Source organism: Pangasianodon hypophthalmus, chromosome 14, assembly GCF_027358585.1.
Source record: "Pangasianodon hypophthalmus isolate fPanHyp1 chromosome 14, fPanHyp1.pri, whole genome shotgun sequence".
In the NCBI taxonomy this organism is placed as follows: Eukaryota; Metazoa; Chordata; class Actinopteri; order Siluriformes; family Pangasiidae; genus Pangasianodon; species Pangasianodon hypophthalmus.
This window is the reverse complement of record NC_069723.1, coordinates 19,718,528-19,744,702: the sequence shown is the minus strand read 5'-3', so window position 1 is coordinate 19,744,702 and position 26,175 is coordinate 19,718,528. Positions and strand designations below refer to the sequence as shown.

At 36.2% G+C, this 26,175-nt stretch overlaps 4 protein-coding genes and 1 pseudogene across 4 annotated transcripts; all 5 read right to left on the bottom strand.

Annotated features, from left to right (window-relative positions):
- Window positions 1-1,285: 1,285 nt before the first annotated feature.
- LOC113539105 (olfactory receptor 2AT4-like) lies at window positions 1,286-2,368 on the bottom strand. The gene has a single exon (XM_034310557.2). The coding sequence runs from the start codon at window positions 2,366-2,368 to the stop codon at window positions 1,400-1,402; it is 969 nt and encodes a 322-aa protein (XP_034166448.1). The 3' UTR covers window positions 1,286-1,399.
- A 2,260-nt stretch (window positions 2,369-4,628) lies between these two features.
- LOC113539104 (olfactory receptor 2AT4-like) lies at window positions 4,629-5,755 on the bottom strand. Its single transcript, XM_053239568.1, has one exon. The coding sequence runs from the start codon at window positions 5,613-5,615 to the stop codon at window positions 4,629-4,631; it is 987 nt and encodes a 328-aa protein (XP_053095543.1). The 5' UTR covers window positions 5,616-5,755.
- Window positions 5,756-17,458: 11,703 nt separating this feature from the next.
- LOC113539103 (olfactory receptor 2AT4-like) lies at window positions 17,459-18,457 on the bottom strand (annotated as a pseudogene).
- Window positions 18,458-20,790: 2,333 nt separating this feature from the next.
- On the bottom strand, window positions 20,791-21,777 carry LOC117599061 (olfactory receptor 2AT4-like). Its single transcript, XM_034310556.2, has one exon. It carries the CDS (start codon window positions 21,775-21,777, stop codon window positions 20,791-20,793), a length of 987 nt encoding a protein of 328 aa, XP_034166447.2.
- A 2,407-nt stretch (window positions 21,778-24,184) lies between these two features.
- LOC117599060 (olfactory receptor 2AT4-like) lies at window positions 24,185-25,171 on the bottom strand. The gene has a single exon (XM_053239566.1). The coding sequence runs from the start codon at window positions 25,169-25,171 to the stop codon at window positions 24,185-24,187; it is 987 nt and encodes a 328-aa protein (XP_053095541.1).
- Window positions 25,172-26,175: the final 1,004 nt, after the last annotated feature.

Here is a 26,175-nt window from a genome sequence, read left to right as displayed (position 1 = left end):
GTTGACTTTCAACCAACAGATTGATTTGAGTAGTTGGAAGACAGTTAGTTGAATATTGGTTAATAACATGTTTCAAAAAACATATTCACAGTCAAAAGGCACATTGTATAAAACCTGTAGATCAACACTTGAAATGCACTTTATAGTCTACAGGCAGTTAGTTGAATGTATGTTACATGTCTCGTGAAACAGTGTTGCTGAACGTCAACTTATACACTGTTGATATGCGACTGAATAGCTACAGATAACTTGTAGAGTGTCAACAGATGGACTATCAGAATGAAGTTTTACCGCAAAAGATGGTAAAACCTTGCAGGAATGTACATGATAGAGATAGAGTAATTGAGGAAAAACAGTAAGAGGTATGGTAAAATTCAGGTGATTGTGAGTATCCAGGCTGAATTCAAATTGGGATAAGGAGTGTGCCATTGGGTTGGCCGTGGATGCAGATGTGACAATAATTCATAAATTCCATTTCATAGTATGGTGGACACAGTCAAATCAAGCTATATTTATAAGTAAAAAATATTGCATTATTGTTGCAAAATTCTAATCATTCAGTTTTTTTAATACTGTTTACTGAAAATAGGCATCATAGTATGAAGCCTGTGTCCTCACTCAGAATTTGACCAAGTTAACGTTATTGTATTTCTCATCATAAATGTTTACATATTCTTAAGGGGTTGATCGTGAGTAGTTTCTTCAACATGATAATGATTATCTGCAAATCCATATTAGCATTTAACCATCCACGTGTGTTTAAAATTCATCAAACATCTTAAGAAATGCAGGAATACTAATACACAATAATGGCAAAATATTCTTATCGTAAATTTTTTTTAAGGTTAAAGGATTAAACATTTGAAGGAATGGAAATATTCTTCATAAAGTACTGTACACTCTGTGCTCAATTTTACTGATAATTGCTGTACTTATATTCCATGACGTTTCAAGTCATACTATAATTTATAAAGAAACAATACTTGAAAGGAAGTATGTTACCATGTAATTTATTTTAGTGTGGAATGCACCAAATTAAAATAGATTTATACACATTTGATTCTAACCACCAGTTTATTTTCAAGCTTTGAGAAAACTGAATTTGGTATGTTAAAGCATGGAAAATACTAGGCCTTGTCCAATCTGTGTGAAATAAATTCAGCCATTGATAGATTCAGTCCTTTGTGGTATGTCTATAGCAAGGTACCATGTTGCTTTACCTGCCCAATTCAAAGTAGCCATTGCAGCAATATTTGTTATCAGATGTTGGATTTTCTCCACAGTACTCAAAAAAATTCCGCTATTTGATTACTATGTGCTGAAGTTGGTCATCATGTGTAGATCCAATTACAGTTTCTCCTTAACACAATAGCCCTGTCCACATGTACCATAATATATTTTAAGATCTGACACATAAGGTCAAGCTTACTTGGTCTTTTTTAAATTCTCTTATCAAAATCTTCTTAACTTCTTCTGTTTTTAGACTGTAGAGTAAAGGATTTATCATTGGAGGTAACAGGCTATACATCATAATGATGGCTATTTGCAAATCGGCATTAAATGTAATACCTACATTGGCAGCTAAGTAATTAAAACACCTGGGTAAGAAGAAGAGCGCAATTATAATGAGTTGAGAACTACATGTGGAAAAAGTCTTTAGCCGCCCCTGTGCACTTGATATTTGTAGGACAGCTAAAATAATGCAGAAATAAGAGAACACAATAATGGCAAGAGATCCCAGCAATATTACCATGGCATAAACAAAAGCTGGAAAACTATATGTAGTCCTGTCAGTGCATGCAAGTCGGGTAATAGATATGTGATCACAATAGCATTGTACGATGGTATTGGCTCCACAGTAAGGAAGTAGGGAAGCCCGGGCAACCAACAATATACTGCAAGAATGAGAGAAAAGCCAGACCACTACGCTCAGAATTATTATATTTCTATTTGACATAATAATATGATAACGGAATGGGTAGCAAACCGCTATATATCGATCAATGGCCATTACGGCTAGTGTGTATGAACTGACCACACCAAAATAATGCACTAAGTACATCTGAAAAAAACAAGCTGCAAAAGAAATGGTCCCAGCTTGAAACCAATACCTAGCAATGATCTTTGGTAAGGTGCATGTACTAAACAACACATCAGACAACACAAGACTTACATAAATAAAGTACATGGGTTTGTGGAGACTTTTGTTTGTTGCAAACAAAAGAAGAAAAATTCCATTCGCTATCAAGATACACACATAAACTAAGAACATAACTGCAGATACAAGGGCATAGTAGTTAGGATGAAGTCCAGGAAAACCAACAATGAAAAAGTCCTTCACAAATGTCACGTTTCCGTCTGGCGTCATGATCTATTGTTCTTAAAGAGAAAATTCAGAAAAATGCCAGCATCATTCTAAGTAATGTACACTGTGTATTTGAATGTAATTGCCTTATAAATTAAACTGTTTATAAAAAAAAAAACATACAGTAAAAATGGTTTAAATCTTGTTAATTTTCAGTTCTCTTTATTTGAGATAGATTGCTATAATAACCATAACCATTAACTAGTTTCCGATGTAAATAGCAATTATATAAATTACCAAAAGACATTCAGACATTATATGTTCTCTCCATACCTTTACAGGGTGTTGCTAACTGTCACTGCACATCAGAATATGTGTCTTTGTTCCAGGGCAATTTACATTATTTATATAACACATAGTGTACATGTCACATGACTGGAATTTTCTTTCATGGAAATTAGAGCATTAAGGAGGCACAGAAGAAAACCACTGTACTGTGATTGATCTAGATGTACTAAATTAAGAAATTCAAGATTATTGACCACTCAAACCACAAAATCATCCACTCTCATAGAATAGGTTAATCACTATTATGCCTGTTGGTGATATTAGATGGAAGGCTAAAATCTATTATCAATCAATAGATCAACAATGAAGCTATTACTGTTGAGCAATGTATTAAGTGACGTGATCTCACTGATGGTATAAAAAGTTTCATAGAGCAAATACTCCATCTCATTCACATACATTACACCCACACCTCTATTTGGAATGTGCCTTCTCAATCCCTACTGATGACTGATGCATGAATCTAAATCATGCATGAATCTAAAGTCTGGGCTAGAAAGGAATCAGCCCCAGCCTCTTGTGTCCGCACTGCAGCCTGTAGCGTAGCGTAATGACATATTGGATTAGATGCACCACGTACTAGATGTTCTAAACCTAACCCTAGATGTCTCTCCCATCGATCAAACCATCATTTTTCTGCCACTGTCCTATCGAAATAAATTTGCACATGTGTGACTAAACGTTCATGACATTATCGAGACCTACTATGGCCCATACATGTTACAACATCCAGAATTTAGTGGATCTAATCAAATACATCATCACTATAGACTGCAGTAAGGACCTCTTGGCCTCAACTCTTCATATCATTTGGTGTATTTTTTTTCTGGCCATTGGTGGCATTGTTGTGCTTGGTTCCTAAGAAATCCAAAGAAATCCACTTTAAAACCTCTGTTAACAGCAAGTGACCTGATGTGAATGCCAAACTAGTCCACAGCTCAATCCCACTCCAGTCTCCTTTAAAGTAATTATATGCTTACATTCAATTCAATTTGTATATAGCGATTTTGGACATTGTCACAAAGCAGCTTTACAGAAATAAATGCATTAAAATTAAATTCAACCAAAATAAATTGTAAACATGTGAATTTATCCCTAATGAGCAAGCCAGAGGCAACAGTGGCAAGGAAAAACTCTGAGACGATATGAGGAATACACCTTGAGAGGAACCAGAGTCATTTTCATGACCCCCAAGTGGCACTATGCCCAGCAATCCCAATGATCTTCAGGCCATCCATGTGGGGCCTCCCCCAACAGCAGCGAGCGATCTCAACTGATGAGATGGGCATCAAGCTGATCAGGCAGGTCCGGAGAGCAGAAGGGGTCAGGGCCACTTGTATCTCAGGAGTAGCAGGTGTAGCTCGACAGACAGAGAGAGAGAGACTTAATCTGGTTGAATTTAAGGAACATCTCAGTACTTAGATAAAACTTAAACATTATTATTATTATTATTATTATTATTATCTGTAGTAGTAGTAGTAGTAGTATAATTGAATAATTTAATGGGCATTATTTGTTACCCAGAAATTATTTGTTAGAACTCTATTAGTGTCTCACAAAAATAGTGAATACAAAATAAGAATTTCCTTAGGTACTTGATTAATGCCGCTAACCTTTGGGTTTATTTGGTATTATTTTTGAGAATTTTTTTTTTGGTGTTAGTTCTATGATGCCACTGTTTCAGACTTTATTTGTCTACTTTATTTAGTGTTTATTTGTCTTCATTTATGGATTTGTTTTGGATTGATTTCTCTCAATTCACTGACAGAGTTTCACAATTGTTTTATTATATTTGTGCATGTAATTTTGAAACTTGACAGCATAATCCATATACAAAATTGCAGTTTAAAATTGAAACACTATGTCTCAAAATGTAAATTCCAAAAATCCAAGCCACAAAATCCTGCAACAAGACCAGATCATAATGAGAACAATTCTTACAAAAATATTTAGCATTATACATGTGTTTAATAAATCACTTAGATAGAGTAGAAACCAGGACCTGTATTTTTAAAACTTGAACAAATGATGACCTGTTTAAATGCTTCTTTAAGCATTCTTTAGCTTCTTTTGTCTTTAAACAGTAGATGAGTGGATTGATCATAGGGGGCAGCAGGCTGTACAACATAATAACAAGTATTTGTACATCAGCACTGAAGTGAATACCTAAACTGGGGGATAAATAATATAAACACCTTGGTAAAAAAAAGAAGGTGATAATTATAAGCTGAGAACTGCATGTGGAGAGAGTTTTTAGCCGTCCACGTGTGGATGAAGTTCGAAACACTGTCACAATAATAGAGCCATAAGAGAACAGAATAAACGCTAATGGTATGAGCAGCATAACCATAGCTGAAACTAAAGCTGAAAATGCATAGGGTGTTCTGTCAGTGCATGCAAGCTTCGTGACAGCCATATGGTCACAGTAGCATTGGATGATTGTGTTGGAAGAACAATAAGGAAGAGAGGTTGCCCGGATTACTGCAGGTAAGACCGTGGGCTCAGGTAACAGCCAGGATGCAACACATAAACCCAAGATGGTGGATTCTTTGACAATATTAGCATATCTGAGTGGATTACAGACTGCGACATATCTATCGAATGCCATGACTGCTAGCACCAATGCATTAACTGAACCAAAATAGTGCACAAATTGCATCTGAATAAAGCAGCCTGCAAATGAAATGGAGCCATCACCAAACCAATATCGAGCAATAATCTTGGGTAAAGTTGTGGTGCTAAACAATACATCTGATGCAGCAAGATTTAACATGATATAATACATAGGTTTTTTAAGACTTTTTTCTCTTACAAATAATGCAAAAAATATCCCATTTCCCATTAAGGTGCATACATAAACACAAAACATAACCACTGAAGCAAGGCCATAGTAATTAGGGGGAAGTCCAGGAAAACCTAGAATGACAAAATTCTTCACATAGGTAATGTTTTCTTCAGGCATGATGCTTTGATGGTCAGATGTCAGATGGAAAGACAAGGTTGATGTAGCCTAGTGCACAGAATTTTTTTTTTACTAAGCTCAAATGTGCATAGACCTTATGCACAAAATGCATTATGTACATTTAATCAACAACATACTTAGCTTTAGTCAATTCACAAAGCAGTTCTTCACATAGAAACTAATTAACAAATGATTTGTAGAATTTTTATTGTAAGTGAAAATGGACTATATCAAAATGAGCATTTAAGTGGTGATATTAAAATGCATATCACTTAGAAATAACCTTTGTCAGTAAAATACTTCACTGTAAACTTTACCTCTACAAACTAGTTCACAATTTTAGAGTACATTCTACAGCTGAAGACATTCAAGAAATAAAAGATTTTCTTCTATTTAGTGATTTCTTTCTATTTAGTGACTGTACACATGGAGTTTTCAGTCTTCATACCTGCTTCAGGTTGTTAGATGATGCTGTCAGCCCATGTATTAAACTCGTTTTATATCCATCCATATTCCCTGCTGACCTTATCATGGGATACACAGTTGTGGGCATAAAAATTCTAATGGCCAGTCTGATTCCATCCCTGCTGACAAAGCATGCTCTGTGCATCTGGCCTGTTTATCTTCCACTTTCCTCACTTATTTTCTTGAGCTTCATCTCAAATGGCCTACTTCACATACTTTTATTATGCGTACATAGTGAGCACAATGAGAATGTCAGTGAGTTTTAGTGTAATATTAATACTTAAATTATGTATTAAACCTTCTAGAAACTATAACTATTGAGAATGCCACTACACCACAGTTTAGACTGTACTTTTTTTTTTTTTTTTGGTTGTTACTGAGGAGGCTGTACTGGAATGGCTCAATGACGTGATATACCTCATGATGTCAAGTATTCTGATAAAGGAACCTTTTATTTATGACTTTTCATGAAAGCCAGTGTATAAACTACAACCTAATTCTCAATCACACAAGACTTGTGACTCAAATTCAAATTCAGATTAAAATTTTATTTTTCACATGCATAACCATACACAGTACGACTTGCAGTGAAATGTTTTTTACAACTGTTCCAACATAGAAAAGAAAATATAGAAAAATATTAAATATAAAGAAAAATATATACATAAATATATATATATATATATATATATATATATATATATGAAGTGATTAAAAAAAAATGCATGTTCCACTATGTAGATTTCTACTTTAGCAAAGCAACACTAGACAATCCTGGGCATCTGTGAGCTCAAGTACACTAATCAAAAAAAACTTTAAAAATGTCAACCTTTGGTATTTTATTCCTTGAGTTTTGTGCAACTGAAAAAAGTACAACATAGAAACTTTTTTCTTCTGAGGGTGTTACGTTGCCCTGTGATGCAGCAAGACTAGAAGTTTGAAAAGATGCAATTGACTGGCTTTATATGTCTTGGAGGAAGCATGTGTTAGCCTTCAACATTCTCAGATAATGTGATGGGCAGAGCTAGCTTCTCTTTCTCCCTGCATACACCTCGCTGAGGAGGAAAACAAAGCCGGTCACAAAGATCATAAAAACTTGGCCTGAGGGCGCTCTCTCTCAACTGCAGGACTGCTTTGAACATACAGCCTGGGAGGTTTTTGAACAGCAGGACCTGGAGCAATACACAGAAACTGTACTGTTTTTTATTAAAAACTGCACGGACAATGTCACTGTCAACAAAAAGATTCGGATGTTTCCCAACCAGAAACCCTGGATGACAAGTGAGGTCCAGTCACTGCTCAAAGAACGCAACTCCGCCTTCAGGTCAGGTGACAAGGCTCTGTATAGTGCTGCTAGAGCCAGCCTGAGGAGAGGCATCAAACATGCCAAAGATGCTTACAAAAGAAAAATTGAGGGCCATTTCACAGACAATAACCCAAGAAGAGTGTGGCAGGGAATTCACAGCATCACCAATTACAAGAACAATAACCACAGCACCGTCTAGGCTGATGCCTCGCTGGCTGAGGAACTTAACCATTTCTTCACCCGCTTTGAGGTCAATGGGCCCAATGCAAATTCAGTGCCACCACCAACCTCTAGCATCTGCCATCCCACCCTACAGGAATGGAAGGTGAGATAAGTACTCAAAACCGTAAACACAAGAAAGGCCGCTGGTCCTGACGGAGTATCTGGCAAGGTACTCAAAGCCTGTGCCAACCAGCTTGCCGGGGTCTTCACAAAGATCTTCAACCTCTCACTGACATCAGCCATCATCCCACCCTGCTTAAAATCTGCTACCATCATCCCTGTCCCTAAAAAGACAGCCACCAACAGCCTGAACGACTACAGACCAGTTGCACTCACACCAGTAATCATGAAGTGCTTTGAGAGACTGGTCTCACAGCACATCAAATCCAGTCTTCCTCCCACCTTTGACCCACACCAATTTGCATACAGAGCAAATAGGTCTACAGAAGATGCCATCACCATAGCCCTTCACGCTGCACTAAACCACCTTGAACTCCAGGGATCCTATGTAAGAATGCTCTTCACAGACTACAGCTCAGCGTTCAATAAAATTATCCCAGACATTCTAATCAGCAAATTAACTGATCTGGGCCTCTCTCCCTCCATCTGCACCTGAATAAAGGACTTCCTCACAAACCACCCACAGACTGTTAGGCTTGGATCCCATCTCTCCTCCACCATCACGCTCAGCACCGGTTCTCCACAAGGTTGCGTATTGAGCCCTCTACTCTACTCTTTGTACACATATGACTGCACTCCCACTCATTCTACCAACACCATCATCAAATTTGCTGACGATACTACAATGATTGGACTTATCTCAGAACATGATGAATCAGCTTACAGAGATGAAGTACAGAAACTGGAGGTGTGGTGCTCTGATAACAACCTTACTCTAAACACCTCAAAAACAAAAGAGCTCATTCTGGACTTCAGAAGGCACAGCCCCACTCTACATCAATGGGGACTGTGTGGAAAGGGTCCACACCTTTAAATTCCTGGGAGTCAATATATCTGATGACCTCTCTTGGTCAGCTAACACCTTAGCAACCATCAAGAAGGCACAGCAACGGCTACACTTCCTCAGAGTGCTCAGCAAAAACAACCTGGAGTGCAAGCTGCTGGTGGCCTTTTACCGCTCCACCATCGAAAGCGTGCTAGTATACATCATTTCGGTGTGGTACTCCAGTTGCACTGCAGCAGACAAGAGAGCCCTCCAAAGGATAATCAACACAGCCTAAAAAAATCACTGGATGCTCAGTACCCTCCCTGGAAGATATTGCCTGCTCCCGCTATCTCACTAGGGCCAAAAACATCATCTAGGACACATCCCACCCAAGCCACCAACTGTTTGATCTCCTGCCCTCGGGCAGGCGGTACAGATCCTTAAGAACAAGGACCACTTGGTTTCAGGACAGTTTTTTCCCAAATGTTATCAGGACTATAAACTCACAAATGCACTAAAAGTAAAATGTCAATGTACAATACTACCTCTGATCACTGTGTCCAACTACGGTGACTTATTTCAACAATCTCTACTTTTGTCTACACTTGCTGTTTATATCATATGTAGAATGTCAGTGTGCAATACTGGTCACTTTATTTATCAGGACTCTCGATGCACTAAATGTAGAATGTAAATGTGCAATTACTATCTCTGGTCACTTACTCAACTATGGTCACTTATTCCATTCCAATCTGTACTCTGTGTATCTATACTAAACTGTTTACAACAGTGTAGAGGGTAATGTGCAATACTATCACTGGTCACTTTTCAGATTGTTCTGAATGTTCAATGTGCAATATTATGACTTAGTCACCTGCTGTATATACTTTATACTGTATACTTGCTGTACATACATACATACTTTTATACTATATGGTATACTCACTTTATAGTTTATTTATTGTTTAATGTTATATGATTGTTTTTTATAACACCAGTCAGAAGCAGTAATTTCGTTGTATACAGAGATATACAATGACAATAAAGGCTTTCATTCATTCATAGCTGGTGGATGGGAATTGTCCAACACCGAATTAGGGAGAAGTTGGGGAAAAACACTTAACAAACTTGCTAGAGAATGTGACATGGTCAGAAACCTGTGAGACTCCACTCTTCCTCCTTTACTTATACCTACTGCCCCCCCAAAACAAACATTTAATGCATGCAATAAGCATTTTTAAAAATATAATTTCAAAATAGAAAAAAAGAAAAATGAATGTAAAATACAAAAAAATCTTAAACCATTAGGAGACATTTATTTGGCTCCTATACCCTGCTTGGTTAGTGACAGTGGACCTTATTCATCAAAGTTATATAAAAATAAGTGCAATTTGTATTTGTATGTGATGTATGATGTATAATCTGTGTTTGATTCAAAGTGTCATACAAAATCAAAACGAGTGTGATTTGAGTGGAAATATTGAATCAGTAGCCTCAAGAAGCCTCAAGGGGACATGGGGGGACACATCCCCTGCACTTTAGCAGGCAAGTGATTCTCTTCCCTGCTATTTTGTGCATGTTTACATGCTCTGAACTAAGCCTATCACTGACAATCATAAATCTCTGAGAAAAGAAAAACACAGCATTTTCTTAGATGATTTTTCAAGGTATTGGTTGTTTTAAAATGACTGAACAGTTACCCAACCAATCATAATTAAGCTGCATGTTGACCAAATTAAAACAAATGCAAATATAAAAAGACAGAGTATTTCACATGAAAAGTTGAAGGAGAAAATGATCAGAATTAGCTAAATTCGTTATTAGAGTGTACTTGACAGGAAAGTTTGAACATGTACATTTTTATTATGTTCTGGTGTAAAAATTATATTATCTAGCGATATTTGTAATAAATCATATTATATCACAGTGCGGTTAAATGCTTGAATCTGATTGGTCAGATGGTGTACATTATTTACATATAACAGCATGGCTTGGACAATAGTCCCAGCTGTAATGCAAATGAGGGTTATAGTAATGCACTTGTTCTGATATGTTATTGTTTCAATAGCAACAGCTCATACACAGAGACAGATGCTTAAGATAATCTAAGACTAATTATAAACAAATTTAAAAAACATGTTTAACAAAATAAAACTTATAATCATTGATGCTGTGATTTTTTTTTTGTTAGGAGACATTTAACATTTAGGCAAGGTCTATATGCTGGGAAATATGTGGATGAGATGTAGTCTTGCCATGGAAATACTGGTAATACTGACCATGATCTGTCTGCTGTTAAAAATATATATATTAATCAGAACATTCTGTCTTGGAGCCCATCCCAGGGGACTCGGGGAACAAGGCGGGGGACACCCTGGACAGGGTGCCAACCCATTGCAGGGCACAACGGCACATACTTACACACCCATTCACACACTATGGACAATTTAGATTTGCCAATCAGCCTACAATGCATGTCTTTGGCCTGGGGGAGGAAACCCCTGAAGCACAGGGAGAACATGGAAACTCCACACACACAGGGAAGAGGTGGGAATCAAACCCCCAACTCTGGTGGTACAAGGCAAACATGCTAACCACTACATCACAAAAACCTAGCTGGGTGTGGGTGTGTCTCCCTGGGGTGGTAGGGTGTGGATTTGGAGGGTGCGAGTTACATACTGACAGCTGTTTTCCCCTACACTGCTGCTTGGGACACAATCTCCTGCCCACTACTGTCTTTATATGTTGTACGCATATGAATCACCTCAATGTAATCACATGTACGTCTAATTTACATATGAAACAAACACTAAATTATACAGGTGTTGCAATAATGAGGTAATCATTAGTAATAAGACTCAAGGAAAATTCAAGAAAGAATTTCAAGATCTGATGAAAGAAGTAAACATAAGCGGTGGAAAATCAATTTCAGTGAAACTGCATTGGAAGTGATATTGTCGAAGGATGCTGCAAATAAAAAAGACAGTCCTGTGTCTGGGCTTGTATACTTTTTTTAACAAGCTGTTTAAGACAATAATCAGGCATGTAGTTATGTAAAATGTGAACTATTTATAGCTAGTTTTTTTAGGCTAAACAAAATGCTGAAAAAAATGCTGAAAAACATAAATGAATCAGGTCTGGTGTATTTTAGTGTTGCCATGAAATTAATAATAGCCTCAAATGGTAAACAACTGACTTTGAACATCACATCTTTCCAAAACTCTGCATCCAGTTCTGCACTTCACAGAGCCTCTTGCATGCAAACCGTGCTCAAATGAAAGACTATTGATCAGATAATGATAACACATTCAGCAATCATTTACAACTTACATATATGAAGTTGTATGAAGTAGTATGAATTAGTATGAAGTTCCTGTGTGATTGTAAATATTATTTGCTATTTTTTGTTACTTATACTACTCTTCTTACTACACTGTAAAAATGCTGAAAAGTATTTGTCCATATGTTAAGCCCACTTACAAATTCAGATTTATTTATTGTCTGATGAATTAACAACAGCAAAAATTATGCAGACAAATAGACTGAATTGGCTTTTCCCATTAAATCACTATTTTGTTGACGAGCTTTATAATGCATGTGTGGCCCTTAATAAGCAGGGCTTCATATAAATTTTTTTTGCGTTTGTGTATGGTTCATAAAATCTCACCAGGTACATGTAAATAGGTCTTAAAATGGACAAATTCCTAGTTTTCTGCAGTAGTGTGGCTATTATCTGTTGGGATTTTGAGTATTTTCCCTTATTATTCCCCATATGATACCTCTGCTAATAGTCAAGTTAAATTAAATATATTCCCCCTGCTCTGAATTAAAAATTTGTCTTTCTTTTTTAGAAATAGTATGAGACACCCTGAGACATTTGCTCTGGGGTCTGAAAAATGAATTGTAGTTGGCTCAACATTCTAATGTTTATGTATATTGTAAAAGTACAAGACCAAATATTAAGCATGATGTTACTTGTAATTCAATAATATAATTTGTAGTTACAATAAAGTAAATCCGTCTGTCTGTCTGTCCATCCACCATGTTGGATCCACATAATTATTATTATTATTATTATTATTATTAAATACTATTACCACTACTACTACTACTACTAATAATAATAATGAAATCAGTACTATTACTTGAAAGGAAAAAAGTTTAGTCTGAACTTTTAAATTCATAATTTGACAAAACTAGGCACCATGTTGATGCAATCCCTTTAGAAACTTGCTTTATGATCACATGCTTCTAGTTGATGTGAAACAAGGGATTTAATTTGAAAATATATCAATATAGAGACATTATGACACAAACAGAAAGAGTTTACTAATTAGTCCTTTCCCCTATAGTCTTCATTAGCTACTTGTTTACCAGTCATTATAACTGGATGCCCTTGAGAGGACCAGTACCCAAACAGTGCTACTGCTTCCTCTTAGGAGAAAGCATAACAATGCTGTACACAAACACACACACACACACACACACACACACACAGAGCTCATTATCAAAGACAAACACTACACTGGGTCTAACTGGCTTTGAATTGGCTGATATTAACTTATATGTTATATATATAAATGATATAGATGCTTTATCTAGTTTCAATAATAATAATAATAACAACAATAATGATGCAGGTTGTGGAACAGGCACACTCTAGTGGTAATTATTGATTTTCACAAATTTCTCAACAATTTTCCCAATGTCCCCTAAAGTTTCTGAAATGCAAATGCAATCATTTCCCAAGTTTTAGCTCCTTCTTAAATGGAAGGCCAGAACATCTTTCTTCTCCAAGGTGCGTTGTTATATGGCTATGACAGTGCAGCAGCTCCATAGGAAAGTGAGCACTTTTTCTCCACACAACTAATAAAAGTAAATTTTAGTAGCTTTGGCAGGTGTCATCAGGTATGCTAGTTCTAGGTAGCTAGTATTATATTAGCTTAACAATAAAAAATATACACTCACTATCCACTTCATGAGGAACACCTGCACGTTCATGCAGTTAAATAACAATTGTGTGGTCCTCACTAACTTCTATAAATAAACAAATAACCTCAGGTGACAACAAAAAAAAACATTTTTGGCCTGCTGTTCTTTAAAACATTGCTTCAATTCTTTGATGTTTGAGGGCATTCATTTATGCACAGCTCTCTTAAGATCCTGCCACAGCATCTCAATGGGGTTGAGGTCTGGACTTTGACTTGGCCATTCCAACACCTAGATTTTCTTTTCTTTAGCCATTCAGGTGTCGTTTTGCTGGTGTGCTTGGGATTGTTGTCCTGTTGTATGAAACAATTTTGGCCCAGCTTAAGCTGCTGGACAGATGGCTTCCCATTTGTCTCAAGAATATTCTGGTATAAAGTGGACTGCAAGTTTCCCAGGTCCTGTGGCTGCAAAACAAGCCCAAATCATCACCCCATCACCACCATGTTTGACAGTTGGTATGAGGAGTTATTGGTGATATGCTGTGTTTCGTTTTCACCAAACATGTGCTGTGAATTATGACCAAACATCTCCATCTTGGTCTAATCAGTCCAAAAGATATTGTTCCAGAACTTGTGTGGTCTGTTCAGGTGCAATTTTGGAAAAACTAATTTGTGCTGCCATATTATTTTTGGAGAGAAGGAGCTTTTTCCTTGCCACCCTTCCATGCAAGCCATATTGGTTCAGTCTTTTTTGATTGTGGTGTCATGTACATAAACATTAATGTGCTTAGAGAGGCCTGTAGGTCACATGTTGTAACTCTTGGGTTTTTATTTATATCTCTGGGCATTAAATGGTCTGACTTTCAAATGGTTTGGAGATGACTTTGTAACAATTCCCAATTAATGAGTAGCAACAATTGCATCTCTGCAGCCATGACTGATGTCCACACCTGAGTGCTCCAGAACACCAAACTACCAAAAGTTCTGCTTTTATAGAGATAGTCACACTTCTTAATGATTAACTAATCTTGTGCATTTCATTAGTAACACCTGGCTGCTAATTACTCTGTTAATGATTGTGGAAGTAGGAAGGGTGTAATTATTTTTCCCACCTGGTTTCTGAGGGGCTGTTTACACGACAACGTTTTCAGCCAAAAATGGGAAACTTTTTATGCATTTTGCCTGTTCGTTTAAACGACAACGGCGTTTTGGGGACTGAAAACGCATATTTTTGAAAACGGGTTTCAAAGTGCAAGTTTTTGAAAACGCCACTGTTATCGTCTCCATGTAAACACCTAAAACGGGAATCTTTGAAAATGGTGACGTCATGCGTGTGCGTAGTACGTGTTAGGTATGTAGACATGCGCAGTACGTGTCTATTGTAAAGGCAAGCACGAACAAACATACACAACAATGGCGGAGTACATGGTAGTGATGTTGCTGCTCAAGAGTTCGCTAACGCTTCTTCAGCAAAGTGTGGATTTACTTCACCAATATTACAACCAACTAACAAGGTGACAGCGCCAACTACTGGCCTGGCATACGTCATACAGCATTTTTGGCCGTTATCGCGGATATGTGTAAACGCGAATCGTTTTGAAAATGTTGTCATGTATACGTGAAACTTTTTGAAAACGCAAGAGAAAAACTTTTCCATTTTTCACTACATCATTGTCGTGTAAACGTAGCCTGTATGTTGGTTTCTTTATAGAAGTTGTTGAAGACCACACAATTGTTTATTTATTAATTTAAGCCCTGATATATAAAAACATCAAATTGAAGGAAGGTGTACTTTCTTTTTCCCATGACCATATTTTGAAACAAAGGTGAGTTAGTTACCATTTAAGTTTCCTCAGCTCAACTTCACTGTTCACATAAACCACAGGTGGAGAAGTCCTGCTCCCATTGCATAGATCAATCTGTCTGGTCTATAAAGGAAGCTCTATTACATAACTGAGGCTACGTTTACATGACAACAGTGTAGTCAAAAACGGAAAAGTTTTTCTCTTGTGTTTTCAAAAAGTTTCACGTATACATGACAACATTTTCAAAACGATTCGCGTTTACACATATCCGCGATAACGGCCAAAAATGCTGTATTACATATGCCAGGCCAGTAGTTGGTGCTGTCACCTTGTTAGTTGGTACCTGGTGAGATTTTAGGACCCAGAGTTCCCCCGGAGAACATTGCCCAGAGCGTCACGCTGCCTCCGCCGGGTTGCCCTCTTCCCATAGTGTATCCTGGTGCCATCTCTTCCCCTGATAAGTGAGATACATGCATCTGGCCATCCACTTTATGTAAAAGAAAATGTGATTCATCGGACCAGGCCACCTTCTTCCATTGCTCCATGGTCCAGTTCTAATGCTCATTGTAGGTGCTTTCGGCGGTGGACAGGGGTCAGCATGGGCACTCTGACCAGTCTGTGGCTACACAGCCCCATACGCAGCAAGCTGTGATGCACTGTGTGTTCTGACACCTTTCTATCACAGCCAGCATTAACTTTTTCAGCAATGTGTGCTACAGTAGCTTTTCTGTGCGATCGGACCAGACAGGCTAGCCTTCTCTCCCCACATGCATCAGTGAGCCTTGGGAGCCCATAACCATGTGACCGGTTCACTGGTTGTCCTTCCTTGTATCACTTTTGGTAGGTACTAACCACTGCATACTGGGAACACCCCATAAGACCTTCCATTTTGGAGATGCTGTGACCCAGTCATCTAGCCATCACAATTTGGCACTTGTCAAAGTTGGTCAGATCCTTATGCTTGCCCATTTTTCCTGCTTCCAACACATCAACTGACTCTTCACTTGCTGCCTAATATAATATATGGTTGATCAGTGCATATATATATATATATATATATATATATATATATATATAAAAATACATAAAATTCAACAATGTTTTCTTCAGCTGTCCAAAAGTGCTTCTGCAAATTTAATACATGCTGTACTCTGGTATGAACATTCACCAAAGTGTCTTTCAGGATTGGTAAATGATATTGTGGATAAAAAATTAACCAATAGATTTTTGACATGCTGTACATTGAACTATTAGGCAGAAACACCCCAAAATGCATATTCATTAAGCAAAACAATGGCATGAAAAACTGGACAGTGCATGCTATTTTGCTCATGTGAATCATACTTTCCTCTATGGAGTCTATTACTAAATCAATTTGCCTGTTTTTTTTTTTTTCCATCAAGTTTTCACATGGTTTTACACAGGCAAGACTTTAGTAACTCAGGGCCACAGACTCCAAGCTAATTGTAAATACTGTTGGATTCAATATGGTTCACTATATGTAATTATGTTTGTACTGTTCATCTATGCATTATACATTTTGAAAAAAAATGATGAGGGAAAAAGCTGATGCTTTAACCAAAAGCAAATTACAGTTGACACAGCTAAGACCCAACAGCATCAGTTGGTGATGAATATTTTATATCATCTTGTACCCATATTTTCCTATTTATCTCTATATATTTGTCTTTATATATTGATCTTTATCTTTGTTTCCTTGTGCTTATTTAATGTACGACTTTTGTTCAATTCACTATTTTGTTTTTAATGTAGTCAGTGTTAATGGACAAATTCCTTGTAAGTCAGATTTTACTTTTGGTTTGTTTAGTATAATTTTTTTATATTATTTCTGTGATGCGACTATTTAGTGTTTATTTGCCTTCATTTATGGATTTGTGTTGGATTGATTTATCTCAAAACATTGACAGAGTTTCACAATTTTTTTTGGATTATATTTGTGAATGTAATTTAAATAAATAAGCTTGAAACTTGACAGCATAATCCAGATATAAAACTGAAGTTTAAAACTGAAACACTATGATGTCTCGAATGTATATTCCAAAAATCCAAGCCACAAAAGCTTGCAACAAGAACAGCTCATAGTGAAATGTCACACTTCTGTCAGAACAATTCTTACAAAATATTTAGCATTATACATGTGTTTTTATAAATCACTTAGATAGAGTAGAAACCTGGACCTGTATTTTTAAAACTTGAACAAATGATGACCTGTTTAAATGCTTCTTTAAGCATTCTTTAGCTTCTTTTGTCTTTAAACAGTAGATGAGTGGATTGATCATAGGGGGTAGCAGGCTGTACAACATAATAACAAGTATTTGTACATCAGCACTGAACTGGATGTGTAAAAAGGAATATATATTATTGGAACACCTTGGTAAAAAATAGAGGGTGATAATTATAAGCTGAGAACTGCATGTGGAGAGAGTTTTTAGCCGTCCACGTGTGGATGAAGTTCGAAACACTGTCACAATAATAGAGCCATAAGAGAACAAAATAAATGCTAGCGGTATGAGCAGCATAATCATAGCTGAAAGTAAAGCTGATAATGCATAGGGTGTTCTGTCATTGCATGAAAGCTTTGTGACAGCCACATAGTCACAGTAGCATTGGATGATTATGTTGGAAGCACAATAAGGAAAGGAGGTTGCATTGATTACTGCAAGTAAGACAGAGGCCTCAGGTAACAGCCAGGATACAACACATAAACCCAAGATAGTGGATTCTTTGACAATATTAGCATATCAGAGTGGATTACAGACTGCCACATATCTATCGAAGGCCATGACTGCTAGCACCAATGCATTAACTGAAGTAAAATAGTGCACAAATTGCATCTGAATAAAGCAGCCTGCGAATGAAATGGAGCCATCACCAAACCAATATCTAGCAATAATTTTGGGTAAAGTTGTGGTGCTAAACAATACATCTGATGCAGCAAGATTTAACATGATATAATACATAGGTTTTTTAAGACTTTTTTCTCTTACAAATAATGCAAAATATATCCCATTTCCCATTAAGGTGCATACATAAACACAAAACATAACCACTGAAGCAAGGCCATAGTAATTAGGGGGAAGTCCAGGAAAACCTAGAATGACAAAATTCTTCACATAGGTAATGTTTTCTTCAGGCATGATGCTTTGAAGGTCAGATGTCAGATGGAAGGACAGGGGTGATGTAGCCTAATGCACAGAAACATTTTACTAAACTCAAATGAGCTTAACAAAATCAACAACTCATTCAGCTTTAGTCAATTCACAAAGCAGTTCTTCAAATAGAAATTAATTAACAAATGATTTGTATAATTTTTATTCTAAGTGAAAATGGACTATATCAAAATAAACATTTCAGTGGTGATATTAAAATGCATATCAGTTAGAAATAACCTTTGTCAATAAAGCACTTCACTATAAATTTTACCTCTCCAAACTAGTTCACAATTTTAGTGTACATTCTGCAGCTGAGGACATTCAAGCAGTAAAAGATTTTTTTCATTTAGTGAGTACTTTCAACTCTTCATACTGTCTATACACATGGAGTTTTCAGTCTTCATACCTCCTTCAGGTTGTTAGATGATGCTGTCAGCCCATGTATTAATCTCGTTTTATATCCATCCATGTTCCCTGCTGACCTTATCATGGGATACACAGTTGTAGGAATAAAATTCTAATGGCCAGTCTGATTCCATCCCTGCTGACAAATCATGCTCTGTGCATCTGGCCTGTTTATCTTCCACTTTCCTCACTTATTTTCTTGGGCTTCATCTCAAATGGCCTACTTCACATACTTTTATTATGAGTAGTGTGTAGACAGTGAGAATCTCAGCTGTAGTGTAATATTAATACTTAGACTCTCCAGAAAATATAAGACTTGAGAATGCCACTACACCACAGTTTAGACTGTACTTTTTGGGTTTTTATATTTTTAGCTGTTTCTGCGGAGGCTGTTCTGGAATGTCTCAACGAGATGAGATACCTCAGGGTGTCAATTATTATGATGAAGGGACATTTTATTTATGACTTTTCATGAAACCCAGTTTATAAGCTACAATCTAATTCTCAACCACACAAGACTTATGTACAGTATGTTCCACTATTTAGATTTCTACTTTAGCACAGAGACATTAACCAATCACGGGCATCTGTGAGCTCAAGTACACACACACACACACACACACACACACACACACACACACACAAAAAGACAGTTTGAAAAGATGCAATTGGCTGGCTTCATGTGTCTTAGAGAAAGCATGCGTTAACAGTCAACATTCTCGGCTAATGTGATGGGGCGAGCTAGCTGGTGGGTTGGAATTGGCCAACACAGAATAAGGGAAAAATTGGCGAAAAAATACTTAACCAACTTGCTAGAGAATGTGACATGGTCAGAAAAAACTGAGACTCCACTCCTCTTTCTTTACTTATAGCTACTGTACCCCCAAAACAAACATTTAGTGCATGCAGTAAGAATTTTCTAAAAAATATACAAAGCACAAATAGAAAAATGACGTACAACGTATTGGTTTAGATACACTACATACTAGATGCTCTTACCCTAACCCTAAACACTGATGAATTATTTACTAAAATACTGTCTCTGCTGTCAATCAATCCATCATTTTTCTGCCACTTTCCTGTCAAAATAAATTTGCGCATGCGTGATCCAAGCTTAATTACGTTATCAAAACCTACTACAGCGCATGCGTGTTAAAAAATCCAGAATGTAGTGAATCTAATCAAATGCATCATCACGCTACATGGTACAGTGAGGACCTCTCGGCCTCACTTCTTCATTCTATTTGGACTATTTTATTTATGACCATTGGTGGGGTTGTTATGCTTGGTTCCTCAAAAATCCAAAGTAATCCAGTTTAAAACCTTTGTTAACAGCAAGTGACGTGATGTGGATGCCAAACTAGTCCCCAGCTAGTTATTATTATTATTATTATTATTATTATTTTTATTGAATAATTTAGTAGGCGATCCAGAAATTATTCGTTAAAATTCTATTAGTGTCTCATAAAAATAAGGAATAAAAAATAACAACTTCCTTAGATACTTGATTAATGCTGCAAACCTTTGGGATTATTTAGTATTATTTTTTAGATTTTATTTATTTATTTATTTTTATTTTTCGGTGACGACCCTATTTGAGACTTTATTTGTCTAATTTATTAATGTTTATTCGCCTTCATTTATGGATTTGTGTTGGATTGATTTATCTCAAAACATTGACAGAGTTTCACAATTTTTTTTGGATTATATTTGTGAATGTAATTTAAATAAATAAGCTTGAAACTTGACAGCATAATCCAGATATAAAACTGAAGTTTAAAACTGAAACACTATGATGTCTCGAATGTATATTCCAAAAATCCAAGCCACAAAAGCTTGCAACAAGAACAGCTCATAGTGAAATGTCACACTTCTGTCAGAACAATTCTTACAAAATATTTAGCATTATACATGTGTTTAATAAATCACTTAGATAGAGTAGAAACCTGGACCTGTATTTTTAAAACTTGAACAAATGATGACCTGTTTAAATGCTTCTTTAAGCATTCTTTAGCTTCTTTTGTCTTTAAACAGTAGATGAGTGGATTGATCATAGGGGGCAGCAGGCTGTACAACATAATAACAAGTATCTGTATGTCAGCACTGAATTGGATGTGTAAAAAGGAATATATATAATTGGAACACCTTGGTAAAAAATAGAGGGTGATAATTATAAGCTGTGAACTGCATGTGGAGAGAGTTTTTAGCCGTCCACGTGTGGATGAAGTTCGAAACACTGTCACAATAATAGAGCCATAAGAGAACAAAATAAATGCTAGTGGTATGAGCAGCATAATCATAGCTGAAAGTAAAGCTGATAATGCATAGGGTGTTCTGTCATTGCATGAAAGCTTTGTGACAGCCACATAGTCACAGTAGCATTGGATGATTATGTTGGAAGCACAATAAGGAAAGGAGGTTGCATTGATTACTGCAAGTAAGACAGAGGCCTCAGGTAACAGCCAGGATACAACACATAAACCCAAGATAGTGGATTCTTTGACAATATTAGCATATCTGAGTGGATTACAGACTGCCACATATCTATCGAAGGCCATGACTGCTAGCACCAATGCATTAACTGAAGTAAAATAGTGCACAAATTGCATCTGAATAAAGCAGCCTGCGAATGAAATGGAGCCATCACCAAACCAATATCGAGCAATAATCTTGGGTAAGGTTGTGGTGCTAAACAATACATCTGATGCAGCAAGATTTAACATGATATAATACATAGGTTTTTTAAGACTTTTTTCTCTTACAAATAATGCAAAAAATATCCCATTTCCCATTAAGGTGCATACATAAACACAAAACATAACCACTGAAGCTAGGCCATAATAATTAGGGGGAAGTCCAGGAAAACCTAGAATGACAAAATTCTTCACATAGGTAATGTTTTCTTCAGGCATGATGCTTTGATGGTCAGATGTCAGATGGAAGGACAGAGGTGATGTAGCCTAGTGCACAGAAATTTTTTTTTTACTAAACTCAACTGAGCTTAACAACATCACCAGCTCATTCAGCTTTAGACAATTCACAAAGCAGTTCTTCAAATAGAAATTAATTAACAAATGATTTGTATAATTTTTATTCTAAGTGAAAATGGACTATATCAAAATAAACATTTAAGTGGTGATATTAAAATGCATATCAGTTAGAAATAAGCTTTGTCAATAAAACACTTCACTATAAATTTTACCTCTCCAAACTAGTTCATAATTTTAGTGTACATTCTGCAGCTGAAGACATTCAAGCAGTAAAAGATTTCTTTCATTTAGTGAGGACTTTCAACTCTTCATACTGTCTATACACATGGAGTTTTCAGTCTTCATACCTCCTTCAGGTTGTTAGATGATGCTGTCAGCCCATGTATTAAACTCGTTTTATATCCATCCATGTTCCCTGCTGACCTTATCATGGGATACACAGTTGTAGGAATAAAATTCTAATGGCCAGTCTGATTCCATCCCTGCTGACAAATCATGCTCTGTGCATCTGGCCTGTTTATCTTCCACTTTCCTCACTTATTTTCTTGGGCTTCATCTCAAATGGCCTACTTCACATACTTTTATTATGAGTAGTGTGTAGACAGTGAGAATCTCAGCTGTAGTGTAATATTAATACTTAGACTCTCCAGAAAATATAAGACTTGAGAATGCCACTACACCACAGTTTAGACTGTACTTTTTGGGTTTTTATATTTTTAGCTGTTTCTGCGGAGGCTGTTCTGGAATGTCTCAACGAGATGAGATACCTCAGGGTGTCAATTATTATGATGAAGGGACATTTTATTTATGACTTTTCATGAAACCCAGTTTATAAGCTACAATCTAATTCTCAACCACACAAGACTTATGTACAGTATGTTCCACTATTTAGATTTCTACTTTAGCACAGAGACATTAACCAATCACGGGCATCTGTGAGCTCAAGTACACACACACACACACACACACACACACACACACACACACAAAAAGACAGTTTGAAAAGATGCAATTGGCTGGCTTCATGTGTCTTAGAGAAAGCATGCGTTAACAGTCAACATTCTCGGCTAATGTGATGGGGCGAGCTATCTGGTGGGTTGGAATTGGCCAACACAGAATAAGGGAAAAATTGGCGAAAAAATACTTAACCAACTTGCTAGAGAATGTGACATGGTCAGAAAAAACTGAGACTCCACTCCTCTTTCTTTACTTATAGCTACTGTACCCCCAAAACAAACATTTAGTGCATGCAGTAAGAATTTTCTAAAAAATATACAAAGCACAAATAGAAAAATGACGTACAACGTATTGGTTTAGATACACTACATACTAGATGTTCTTACCCTAACCCTAAACACTGATGAATTATTTACTGAACTACTGTCTCTGCCGTCAATCAATCCATCATTTTTCTGCCACTTTCCTGTCAAAATAAATTTGTGCATGCGTGATCCAAGCTTAATTACGTTATCAAAACCTATTACAGTGCATGCGTGTTAAAAAATCCAGAATGTAGTGAATCTAATCAAATGCATCATTGCGCTACAGGGTACAGTGAGGACCTCTCGGCCTCACTTCTTCATTCTATTTGGACTATTTTATTTATGACCATTGGTGGGGTTGTTATGCTTGGTTCCTCAAAAATCCAAAGTAATCCAGTTTAAAACCTTTGTTAACAGCAAGTGACGTGATGTGGATGCCAAACTAGTCCCCAGCTAGTTATTATTATTATTATTATTATTATTATTATTATTATTATTATTATTATTATTACTATTATTATTATTATTATTATTTATTTATTTTTTTTTATTGAATAATTTAGTAGGCAATCCAGAAATTATTCGTTAAAATTCTATTAGTGTCTCATAAAAATAAGGAATAAAAAATAACAACTTCCTTAGATACTTGATTAATGCTGCAAACCTTTGGGATTATTTAGTATTATTTTTTAGATTTTATTTATTTATTTATTTTTATTTTTCAGTGACGACCCTATTTGAGACTTTATTTGTCTAATTTATTAATGTTTATTCGCCTTCATTTATGGATTTGTGTTGGATTGATTTATCTCAAAACATTGACAGAGTTTCACAATTTTTTTTGGATTATATTTGTGAATGTAATTTAAATAAATAAGCTTGAAACTTGACAGCATAATCCATATATAAAACTGAAGTTTAAAACTGAAACACTATGATGTCTCGAATGTATATTCCAAAAATCCAAGCCACAAAAACTTGCAACAAGAACAGCTCATAGTGAAATGTCACATTTCTGTCAGAACAATTCTTACAAAATATTTAGCATTATACATGTGTTTAATAAATCACTTAGATAGAGTAGAAACCTGGACCTGTATTTTTAAAACTTGAACAAATGATGACCTGTTTAAATGCTTCTTTAAGCATTCTTTAGCTTCTTTTGTCTTTAAACAGTAGATGAGTGGATTGATCATAGGGGGCAGCAGGCTGTACAACATAATAACAAGTATCTGTATGTCAGCACTGAATTGGATGTGTAAAAAGGAATATATATAATTGGAACACCTTGGTAAAAAATAGAGGGTGATAATTATAAGCTGTGAACTGCATGTGGAGAGAGTTTTTAGCTGTCCACGTGTGGATGAAGTTCGAAACACTGTCACAATAATAGAGCCATAAGAGAACAAAATAAATGCTAGTGGTATGAGCAGCATAATCATAGCTGAAAGTAAAGCTGATAATGCATAGGGTGTTCTGTCATTGCATGAAAGCTTTGTGACAGCCACATAGTCACAGTAGCATTGGATGATTATGTTGGAAGCACAATAAGGAAAGGAGGTTGCATTGATTACTACAAGTAAGACAGAGGCCTCAGGTAACAGCCAGGATACAACACATAAACCCAAGATAGTGGATTCTTTGACAATATTAGCATATCTGAGTGGATTACAGACTGCCACATATCTATCAAAGGCCATGACTGCTAGCACCAATGCATTAACTGAAGCAAAATAGTGCACAAATTGCATCTGAATAAAGCAGCCTGCGAATGAAATGGAGCCATCACCAAACCAATATCGAGCAATAATCTTGGGTAAGGTTGTGGTGCTAAACAATACATCTGATGCAGCAAGATTTAACATGATATAATACATAGGTTTTTTAAGACTTTTTTCTCTTACAAATAATGCAAAAAATATCCCATTTCCCATTAAGGTGCATACATAAACACAAAACATAACCACTGAAGCAAGGCCATAGTAATTAGGGGGAAGTCCAGGAAAACCTAGAATGACAAAATTCTTCACATAGCTAATGTTTTCTTCAGGCATGATGCTTTGATGGTCAGATGTCAGATGGAAGGACAGGGGTGATGTAGCCTAATGCACAGAAATTTTTTTTTTACTAAACTCAACTGTGCTTAACAACATCACCAGCTCATTCAGCTTTAGTCAATTCACAAAGCAGTTCTTCAAATAGAAATTAATTAACAAATGATTTGTATAATTTTTATTCTAAGTGAAAATGGACTATATCAAAATAAACATTTAAGTGGTGATATTAAAATGCGTATCACTTAGAAAAAAGCTTTGTCAATAAAACACTTCACTATAAATTTTACCTCTCCAAACTAGTTCATAATTTTAGTGTACATTCTGCAGCTGAAGACATTCAAGCAGTAAAAGATTTCTTTCATTTAGTGAGGACTTTCAACTCTTCATACTGTCTATACACATGGAGTTTTCAGTCTTCATACCTCCTTCAGGTTGTTAGATGATGCTGTCAGCCCATGTATTAATCTCGTTTTATATCCATCCATGTTCCCTGCTGACCTTATCATGGGATACACAGTTGTAGGAATAAAATTCTAATGGCCAGTCTGATTCCATCCCTGCTGACAAATCATGCTCTGTGCATCTGGCCTGTTTATCTTCCACTTTCCTCACTTATTTTCTTGGGCTTCATCTCAAATGGCCTACTTCACATACTTTTATTATGAGTAGTGTGTAGACAGTGAGAATCTCAGCTGTAGTGTAATATTAATACTTAGACTCTCCAGAAAATATAAGACTTGAGAATGCCACTACACCACAGTTCAGACTGTACTTTTTGGGTTTTTATATTTTTAGCTGTTTCTGCGGAGGCTGTTCTGGAATGTCTCAACGAGATGAGATACCTCAGGGTGTCAATTATTATGATGAAGGGACATTTTATTTATGACTTTTCATGAAACCCAGTTTATAAGCTACAATCTAATTCTCAACCACACAAGACTTATGTACAGTATGTTCCACTATTTAGATTTCTACTTTAGCACAGAGACATTAACCAATCA

Bases quoted from the DNA above. Each gene is read 5' to 3' on its own strand.
- LOC113539105 (XM_034310557.2), bottom strand. From the start codon at position 2,368: ATGACGCCAGACGGAAACGTGACATTTGTGAAGGACTTTTTCATTGTT.
- LOC113539104 (XM_053239568.1), bottom strand. From the start codon at position 5,615: ATGCCTGAAGAAAACATTACCTATGTGAAGAATTTTGTCATTCTAGGT.
- LOC117599061 (XM_034310556.2), bottom strand. From the start codon at position 21,777: ATGCCTGAAGAAAACATTACCTATGTGAAGAATTTTGTCATTCTAGGT.
- LOC117599060 (XM_053239566.1), bottom strand. From the start codon at position 25,171: ATGCCTGAAGAAAACATTAGCTATGTGAAGAATTTTGTCATTCTAGGT.